Source organism: Actinia tenebrosa, unplaced genomic scaffold (assembly GCF_029948245.1).
Source record: "Actinia tenebrosa isolate PJP-AT-01 unplaced genomic scaffold, QUT_ActTen_1.0 PGA_scaffold16__25_contigs__length_10494907, whole genome shotgun sequence".
In the NCBI taxonomy this organism is placed as follows: domain Eukaryota; kingdom Metazoa; phylum Cnidaria; class Anthozoa; order Actiniaria; family Actiniidae; genus Actinia; species Actinia tenebrosa.
Window position 1 is genome coordinate 8,072,367 of NW_028292576.1, and position 10,548 is coordinate 8,082,914.

Here is a 10,548-nt window from a genome sequence, read left to right on the forward strand (position 1 = left end):
TTTTCCCATTTCAGACCACCTGTCAATGGCCCTAGAATGTCGTTTCTTCGTAGAACAGAATAGCGTTTCTTTGTAAAATAGAATATCCTTTCTTTGTTTAACGCTTGTGCTCGGTTGCACATGAGAAGACACAAGAATATGAATACAACTCAAATGAAGAATCTTATATATTACGCCTATCCATCTTCGCAGGCATTTCCTTTGTTCTTTTTGTCCTAGTTCTTCTCTGTCATATTATTTAACACAGGGATTCTAACAGAGAATATATGGGCAAGCCTGCGAAATAGGCTATATTACGCGGAGGTCTATTGTGAGAGCTTGATAGCTGTACTTAATGAGTGAGCCCTGGATCCTAAAGGTATTGTTCCAATTTGTAAACAAAATAATCCATCACGAGGTTAACTTCCGCTTTCCGAGAGTGCATTATACTTCCAACTCTTCAGTACATCGACCAAAAAAAGAACACACTTTCACAAACATTAACTCACATACCTACACACACACACACAACAGTGTAAATGGTAAGAACACTGTATCAAAATGGTCTAAACAAAACGACGGTATCCATCAGAGACAGATCCAGCTTTGATATGCAAGCTTGAAGGGATTAGCTGGAACACTGACAAGTTGATACTTGACTGGATTGGAGTACATCGCGTGATTTGCAGTCATAGCTATAGCTATAGCATCCAAAAAGTCACGAAAATAAGGTATAGTAAGAAACTTAATAAGACGTTATAAAAGATAAAACAATCCTTTGAAGAAAAAGCGTTCTCAAATATTATTATTGATCATGTTCGACCCCATGCAAAACTCGTGACTCGTGATTTGACATCCAAACAGTAACATCTTCGGCTTGTGTATATTATTTGTTATTCTTCATTTGATTTTTTATTTGTGATTATCGTTTTGTTCTGAGGTTTTTTGTTCACTAGCTTTATTTTTACGTATTGTAGAAAATAATATATTTGGGACATCTAGTATCCAATAGTCTTGTCAATGCAAAGTTCTAGTTCTATATATGAACATATCAATTGCAAAACCAAAAGACTTGAAACCATATAAAATAATTTTAATTTGAAAAAATGGAAAGAAGTTCATGAATTTTACAATTCTAAACTAATAAAAATATTTTGTTTTTTCTTTGTTCGTTTTTTTTCTCACTTGCCTTTGGAATATGGCAACTTTACGTAACGCAGTTGGAATGTGGTAACTTTACGTAACGCTTGGAATATGCTAACTTTACGTAACGCAACATGTTGTAAAAAGTAAAATTTATGTTTTTCTCTACTTATATTATGAATATATATTTGAAACAATAACGATAGAATTGACGCAACTGAAATTGTGCGTGTGTGATGTGTGCTCTCATAACGCACGCGCTCCCCACCAATCAGAACGCGAGATTTATAACAGTTATTTTATAATATATTATTATATTCATATTGTAATTTAATCAATTAATATTTATCATATAATATAATGATAGTATAATTAATAACACGTTATATGATGCTATGAATACCGAATATAATTCTTATTTTCTTATGCTTTGCTTTATTATTCTCGACTTTCACATCCCCATAATGCCTTGCGTCTTTGGGGTGGGGTGGGGGGGGGGGGGGGGGGGGACAAATCAAAAAACTGTACCAAATTGAAAGGTTTCTTAATTGAATTTATACTATATCTGCTTTTATCCGTATTTTTACGTGTACAGATCATGAAGAGTTTTGGTCTTACAAAAAAAGGAATGGACTTACGAAAAAATGTTTAAAATTTACCTCAAACGTCTTCAAGCTTCTATCCAGTTTTCTGTTTTTTACTTTTCTATTTTTGGATACCAAACAAGGTATTTTCAACATTGTCTGATCAGCCTTCAGCAAAATAAGTGGGTTTTTACCCTCTGGTTACCCCCCAAAGATGCAAAGGATTATGGGGATGTGAAAGTCGAGAATGACTTAAATATAAATATAAATTAAGTATAGCAGTCTATTGTAAGTTCACACGTAGAGAGATTCATCATCATCATTATCATCATCATCATCATCTTCATTATCATTTAGATCAAAATTATTACCGCCATTATTATCAACGGAGCTACCGCGTGGGTCCAAGGCCCACGCGAGAGGAGCACCATGCTTATAAAGAAAAATTAGTAATTACGTCAACTATCTGTCCATACGTACGTCCATTACGTCTCTACGTCCCTTTATAGAATAACACAGCTTTTTGTCCTTGGCTTGCCGAAATACTTATCAAGCAAAGGGCTCTCTGCTTCATGTTCGTCGTCAGATAGGGTCGACTACTTTTCAGGTGTTGATACCTCCTTACAGGGACTTACTGTGAGTGTTTTTGGAAGAGTGCTTTGGCACGTCCTTCAAGAGGTGTAGATTCGAATCATCGCATCGCTTTCTTTTTCGCCAACGACGGGTGGAACTCCTTCATGTTCTCCTCGAACTGATTCGACTGAAGCTAAAGACTACGGTCAAACACCGCTAAAGACAACATTTCAGTTGGCTTAGGCGACGGTGGCGCTGCTGAAATTGTTATTGGCGTTCCATCCATTTTAAATAGCATTGTCGCCAATAGAGCTGATCCGGCTCTCGTTTTTGCTTCTTATTCAGGCTTTGGGTTCCTCTTTAGGATCCTCTTCTACCAATTTCTCCTTTACTTTGTTTTAAGGAGGCCCAAGAGGAATGACGATGGATGTTATCCGATGGATGTCATCCATTCGGAAAAGAATCCTGGACATTGAACTTGAAGGTTCTGCTGAAGGCGGAGACCTTGGGTTGTGGTCCATCGTTTGTTGGTGTCATTCAAAGCAAGGAAAGTAAAAGCAAATAAAGAGAGGGCAATTGAAAAGGAAAGAAAGAAAAAAAGAAAACTCAAAGGAAGGAAAATAATACAAGGAAAGAAGTAAGAAAAGATGGGAGGAAAAGAGAAAAATAAATCAGGGCATAAAAAGTCAGGGCATAAAAATAAACTTTTGGCTTCTTGTTAAGTTAAACATAAAAATACGATGAAGCATATCCTCAAAAAAGCCGAAACAATTAATAATGGCAACAACGCCAATGAATATATATATATACACACATATATATTCGAGTATCTTTGAAAAAATAAAAAATAAAAAAAATTCAAACTTTGGGAAATGATAAATTTCAGGTCACCCATCCAAGTACTAATCTCACTCAAACGTACTTGACTCAGTTTCTTGAAAGCCTAAGTTTTTTCCACTGGGCCACGATTTTAGGAAATTAGCATAACAGACTAGATAGACTAGATTATTTTCCACTTCAAATCGACGTGCCAGTGCGTGGCAGAGTGCAAGGGATTAGCTGTAGATATGGTCTGGGGGCCGGCTAGTCTCTCCCCTGATGCTTCGGCTAGAACACTATCCTGCGTAATCCGTACACCCAAGGGCAGAGGGACTTAATCGCCGTCATGTCCGAAGTCCATACGATGACCCAGCGGATGTCTCGGGGTATGGCATGAAGGCACTAATATTTTTTTCTTTTTCTGTATTTTTGAATTAATTATATCTAATTAAAGTCGATGGATGTGGGTTCAATTCCCACCGCATTAAGATTACTTTTTTTCCTTTTTCTTCGTTTCTTCAGCCTTAGATCTTTTTATTAATTAACTATTTTTTATAAACTACTTTTACTAATTCAAAAAAGGAGGATTCTTATTTTTCCTTCTTTAGAAAGGATGTCTACCTTTTTAGCTTACATCCAGGATAAACAGTTTTAAGCGATCTTCGTGAAAAAGTCGAGCTGTGCTTTCCTGGTTTAGTATACTCTCTGGGAGAATTTGACTGACAAGAGCTTTTACTAAACTTGGATTCTAAGCTGTCTTATAATCTATACACTAAATTAATTTCGTCGTCATTATTTGTTATAGAGGAGCACCAGAAAAATTGATAACCCATCGAGTTGCTCTTTGATAGCTTGAATAGGTCCCCTCCGTCGTCAGTCAGTCTGTCCGTCCGTCCGTGTCTGTCGGTTCTGTCCGTCCGTCCGTCCTTATAAAACAAATATATAAATGCAATTGATAAAGAGCCATGGACGAATATGGTTTAAGAGTTGATTCTGGGCTTCAAAGGTCCTTTTACTGGATGCAAACTTCATGAGACCCTGACGGATCGACTTTTTCACATCCATTGAAAGGAACCTTTTCATAATCAAAAGGTACATAAAAATCTTCATATATGGATGCCTTAACATCGTAATGTAAAAAAGTGGAAGTAGGCTTATATAAGCTTAGATTTTGTTTAGATTGATTTCTAAAATCAGTTTTACAAGTCTGTTTAGTGTTGTTTTGTGCTAAAAAAATGTGGAAATCTCCAAAATTCGGATTTGAATGAAAGGCATTCTAGGTTGACTTAAATTTCACTAATCCTGATATTGTGTTACATTATAATCTGTAATCTTTCGTCTTCTCTAGTAAAGTTGACCAGCAATATTCAAAGCATGTAAATGTTGTCCGTAACGGAAAACTTTATAATATAATTTAATTTCAAGAACCAAACCAGTTCCTGTGGTGGCCGATGGTAGGTTAACGTTGTGTACCCGTGTTGCAAAATGTCAAAGTGGGACAGTTATTAGTAAAGTGGAAAACAAAGACTCGCGAAGAAAAGGATGTAGTGCATTTTGATTGGATTTTTTTCCTGCTCTCATTATGGGGACACTATCTTTATTTGGAATAAGTTGTATCAGCCCAAACGTACCCTACGTTCTTCCTCTAAATTTCTGCTTGTGACTCCAAGACCAAAGACATAGACGTTTGGAAAAAGAACCTTCGCTTTGGCTGTACCGGCACTCTGGAACAATCTCCATGATGCAATTAAGTACTCAAGTTCAATTTAAATCTGCCCTAAATACTAGTAACCTGTTCACCAGGAGTAACTGACCTAATTTTTTGCAATTTTTTCCACAAACTTGATATCCGTCTGGTCCTTTTGTAAAAAGCATCGAGATGTTGTATGATGCGTTTGTTAAGAACTTTGTATTATTATTATTATTATTATTATTATTATTCATTATTATTATTATTATTATATTTTAATTTTGCATTGTATTTCTTTTGTATTTTTCGAGACATCGAGATGTTGTATGATGCGTTTGTTAAGAACTTTATTATTATTATTATTATTATTATTATTCATTATTATTATTATTGTTATTATTATATTTCAATTTTGCATTGTATTTCATTTCATGTATCTAAAACAATGGGAGTTCTGCTGTTATGCAGTGCCTAGATTTATATTTCTTATACTCGCGAACTGGAATTTTTCAATATTCTAAAACTAGGTTAGACAGAAATAATCATAATATTAAAATAATAGTAATTTTCTCTAAAAAAAGAAATTACGTTATCTTAATTACTTTTTAGTCAGACATGTTGAATGTTGGTCGGATTATTCTCACTACATTACTAGTCCATCAAGCTTCTTATTTCAATCTGGCCTCGTCCTCAATTACGACACTGAGCTCGTGTGCATGTAAATACAATGGACACATCTATAATATTAGTTCATTGGCAAAGACAGACGGCGCAAGGTATGGACCATTTTTATTCTATCGTTTGGAAAAAAGAGCATGTCTTGCAATACAATACGATAAACATTATTTCAAAAGGGTGGCGTAATAACACTAGAGAAAAACGTTTGCGCATGCGTGCACTTTAGCACTTTTTCTAAGAATTCTGAAGAGTTTGAGTGAAAAGATAAATGTTTGTTTTCTCCAAGTATACAAAAAAGTTCGAGAGTATACTTTTGTCAGACCAAGATACTGTATTAACAAACACAATATGAAAGAATTAGCCTTAAGTTTCAAGCATGGACACTAAGTTTTGGCATTTTGTGAAGTCCAATTTATCAGGCATGTTTGAAAGCCAGATTTACTTATGTTTTGAGTAATTTGCATACGGATTCAGAGCATGCGCAGACGTTTTTCACTCTTGTCTGGCGTAATATCTCAGGAGTTATCTAACTAACTGCCCTCAGTCGATTAGCTAGTGATTTTTAATGATCACACTTTGTTTTCAAGGTTCAAAGCTTCATCTAGACATTACGAGTATGGTTACAACCCTTGCATACCATTCGTACAAGGAGACTCACAAGAATGTCAGAACGTGGCGGTAAGGTCGGACAGACCCACCAACCCACCAATACACCAACCCACCAATACACCAACCCGCCAACCCACCAACCCACCAACCCACCAACCCACCAACCCACCAACCCACCAACCCACCAACCCACCAACCCACCAACCCACCAACCCACCAATTGCAACCTGCAAATAAGCACCTCTCTCTTCAATATTTTCGTATAGCATGGAGCCCCAAGGTCGATAAATACACTGAGTGTTTCGCTCTTGGGGTTAATAAAATGATATGTTCGTATTCGTAATTGTTTTGTAGATTTGTTATTGGAGTGATGATGGACAAATGTATGATGGAATAGGCTTCCAGCAAGACGTTCGTTGTCAAGTAAACAAAGGAACTGTGGAGTTAATTTTCGGGCAGAGAGGCACGTAAGTTACTAATGTCGAGCCTTCTTTATTCGTTCATTTGTTCGTTCATTACACTCGCGCAGTGCAACCCTTCATCAACATACCGAACAAAGAACAGTGTTCCTAATAGAGCCCACTATACTCAGTGACTCTTGATAGGAAAAAAGATTAATAGCAAAAACTATGCTAATAAACTTGTGGCCCTTAACGATAAGCTAAATTTAAATTTATCACTAAGTTAAATACTCAGTAGTTGGTGCTAGAAAGCAATAGTTTCTCGTAGTAATATAGTATTTCAGTTTGTGTGTGTGGAAATAGTTAGCCCACGTAGTTGCATGTAATTCATTGCATGTAATAAATAAGCCTGAAGATTGGTAATAAAATTATAGATCGGTTTTCGCATGACTGTGGAAAGCTCAGTGCGTTAATCGTGCCGTGCAGTGACCATGATGTTTTCTAGAATTTCAATTGGCTGATTTTTTTTCTCTCGTAATGCATGTGCTTGGTCTAGCAGTGCCGTGACTGTGGCGTGACCATGTCCTCACCGTGTTTGTGCCGTGTTCTGGGTATTTGATTGGGCAGAAAGTAAATTCTCGTGCAATGTGATTGGTCTGGCTCAGCATCATTAAGGCATGGCTCTCAGATGAAAAACTGATTAGCTATATCATAGCCAGTTATCTACGAATCTTCCCCAAACTTGGCAAGTTAATGTCTTTTGTGAAAAGAAGGAACCTTAGAGCCTTGGTTACCATGGAAACTAAGTCACGTGACCACAAGGCCGCCATCTTGGATTTTTAAACAAGCCGTTTGTAAACGTACCGAAACATCTTTAAAAGTCATGAAATTGCAGATTACTATTCATATTTATAATTCCTATGTGGATCTAATTGGATATCTTGGAAATTATTTTAAGTTTAATTTTTAGAATATTTTCTATTTTTTCCAAAAAATTAAAAATATTCTAAAAATTAAACTTAATGTAATTTCCAAGATATCCAATTAGATCCATATAGGTATTGCAAATATCAAAAGGAAGATGGATTTTCAGGACTTTTGAAGTAGTTTCAATACGATTACAAACGATTTTTTTTTAATCCAAGATGGCGGCCTTGTGGTCACGTGACCTGGTTTCCATGGTAACAAATATGCGGTAATTGCTTGCCTTGAAGAATTACTACTACGAGCCAAATTTGGGAAAGATTCATAGTAAACTGTCAAAGATATGAATAAATAACTGATTTTCCATCACTTCCTCAAAAGAGCCATGCCTTAATGGTGCTGAGGGCGTACGCCTTGCCGTGTCACGACCGTGTTCGTGCCGTGAGCTTTTCACAGTCATACGAAAACTGCTCTAACCTACAAAATGTAGTTGATACGGTTCATTTCAATTTTATCTTATAACTTCGTGTTAGTTATGATTTCATTGTTTCCAATCAAGGCGCCTGGGAATGGTTTCTACCGTTCAGTTCAAATGTAACGAAAGCAAAACCCTGGGTAGTGAGGCCAAGATGAATATAATACGAGATGCGGCAGAACCAGTAAGAGAAGAAAAACCAAGTATTTACAGACATTAGGCAGATTAAGATTCACGTTTTTCCTTCCCGCAAACGGCAAACGTGACCACGTTTTCATCGTTTCCCTACAATTCACTTAACCTTTTGCAAACCTTCCCGACAAAGACACTTATTTTGATCTACTACTTAGAGATTTTTGCGATTCCTTTTCACTAATTTTAAAGAATTTTCTAATGGTCAACTGCCGTTTCACGTTTGCCGTAAACGAGAAGCTTAACCTCTCTATTATTATTACTAATACGGCGGCCATCTTGATTTATGGGATGTCTAGGGGGCAAACGCGTAGAAACGTTACAAAGCATAGAGTGGCGGGGTTACGTTTTCAAATAATGTGTAGTCTTGTTGTTTCGCATATTGATCCAACTACCAGCAAATTCAATTCACCATTTCGGCACTAGCCGTCACGGAGTATAAATTGTTTTAGATTGTGTTATTGTCACCAAAACGTTCGGACATTGTTCTTGAATTTTCGTACAAATGTACTCACTTTAAATAAACTATTTACTTTCATTTAGTTAGTTCTCTAAATAGCAGCAAAGATCTTTTTTCAATATTGATTGAAACTTTTCTTACTGCTCTTAAGAGAGCTAACTAAAGAAGTCTGTACCTAAATTTTCTGTTTGAAGTCAGTGAATTTGTATGGGAATCCGAGAACGATGTCCGAACTTTTTGGTGACCGTAACACAATCCAGTGCAAGATAGCGCCGAAAAGGTGAATTGCTTTTTAGATGTGCTTCTCATTGAAAACCGTAAAGCTATTTGAAATGACAAAACTTCGCAAAAGAAGCGAAGTTCCAATTTTTGCTAGTTCCCAATTTCATGTCTCGCGGGCATGTAGTTGAAACAGGAACCCCAAACCCGATTTTAACTTCAATTTTTCAATAAGCCCACAAGAACGCCTGCTCTGCATGCTATTCCAAATACTCCTAATGATATGCGAAAATGAAATAACTCAAAAGAATCGATCATTAGCACTACTGCATATTTATGTGCACGTTAATGATGCCACGGATTGGCTATAAAAGCGCCTCGAGTAAATACACTCATTCTCGCTTAGTTTTGCCAGCGGAACGAGCTGGACTGACGGCCCACCCACCCACCCACCCACCCATATGGGTCCACGTGGGTCGTAGTTGACAGCACCCCCAAGCCAAGCTGTTCCAGCTTGTCTTAGACCGCCTGTCAATATTTCATCCCATCACTTATATCAACTGAGCATGAATGGGAGTATGTGGAATAGTTTACTATTCTTAACTTCAAGGGATAGAGGATTGCAGGTACCTTAATCAAAGCCAATACAATATATTTACAGGGTATAATTCTTAGTTGGCTTTTTATTTTCTTTCTATAAGATCCTTGAAGTAGAACACAAGTGCTGCTGTCCGGATGGATGTCCCGTGAATGTTCCGCCTACCACACCTCCAGGCCCTACCGTGGTATCTCCATTTACTTTGTCTCCGCCCTCCACATTTTACATGTCAACCTATACATCCTGTAAGAGACATGATGGAAAATTCATAAATGAACTAATGAATGCATAAATAATTGAATATAATAAAATAAAAAGGTTGGTTGGGTGGGTGATTGGTGGGTTGGTGGGTCGGTGGGTCGGTGGGTCGGTGGGTCGGTGGGTCGGTGGGTCGGTGGGTCGGTGGGGTCGGTGGGTCGGTGGGCTGGTGGGCTGGTGGGCTGGTGGGCTGGTGGGCTGGTGGGCTGGTGGGCTGGTGGGCTGGTGGGCTGGTGGGCTGGTGGGCTGGTGGGGGCTGGTGGGCTGGTGGGCTGTCAATATTATTATGATAAATAGTCTTTCATGTTTATTTTAGATAGTTTCTGGATCATAGTAGCTGTAGCAGCCGTATTCATTACAGTATTCTTGATTTCGATTGGATGTTTCTGCCATAGAAGGGCATCACCGTCGGGATACCACGGCATAGTTCGTACTCAACGTACTCCTCATTATCGTCCCTTTTTGCCAGCAAATGCGAATGATCAAGCTGCTCGATCAAGAGAACAGGAGGAACAGGACGGACTCCCAGGTTATGGGGCTGTAGGAGGTGCACTTATGATACCACCACCACCCTATGGTGATGTTCACGATGATAATGATAACGAGACGAGAAGAGAAGGAGTAGAACACGAAGAACAACCACCTGATCTTCGTGATGCTTTGTCTTTTGGTGTACCTGAAGATGGGTTTACAAATCCTGTACAAGTCTCAGAGCGAATGTGTAGTGAAAAAAACAAGTGAATAACGTGCGAAAAATACTGATAATGATTAGTGAGTAGTTACTGTTTGGGACTGCGATGGTGTTGACAGTCCTTGTTACTGATACGGCGGCCATTTTGAATTATAGGATGCCGAGGGGATCTATGAAGCATAGAGAAGCGGGGTGTTACGTTTTTAAAGAATCAATCTAAAGTCTTGAGGTTTCAAATATTGTTCCAACTACCAA

At 37.8% G+C, this 10,548-nt stretch overlaps 1 protein-coding gene across 1 annotated transcript; it reads left to right on the forward strand.

Annotated features, from left to right (window-relative positions):
* Positions 1-282: 282 nt before the first annotated feature.
* On the forward strand, positions 283-9,636 carry LOC116301513 (uncharacterized). The gene is made up of 6 exons (XM_089031067.1): positions 283-710; positions 5,398-5,564; positions 6,054-6,144; positions 6,430-6,542; positions 7,960-8,059; positions 9,448-9,636. Exons 2-6 carry the CDS (start codon positions 5,404-5,406, stop codon positions 9,634-9,636), a joined length of 654 nt encoding a protein of 217 aa, XP_088887193.1. The 5' UTR covers positions 283-710; positions 5,398-5,403.
* The last annotated feature ends 912 nt before the right edge of the window (positions 9,637-10,548 follow it).

Coding starts and splice junctions, on each gene's coding strand:
- LOC116301513 (XM_089031067.1), top strand. CDS start 5,404: ATGTTGAATGTTGGTCGGATTATTCTCACTACATTACTAGTCCATCAA. Junction 6,543..7,959: donor ATTTTCGGGCAGAGAGGCAC/GTAAGTTACTAA, acceptor TTTCCAATCAAG/GCGCCTGGGAATGGTTTCTA. Junction 8,060..9,447: donor TACGAGATGCGGCAGAACCA/GTAAGAGAAGAA, acceptor TCTTTCTATAAG/ATCCTTGAAGTAGAACACAA.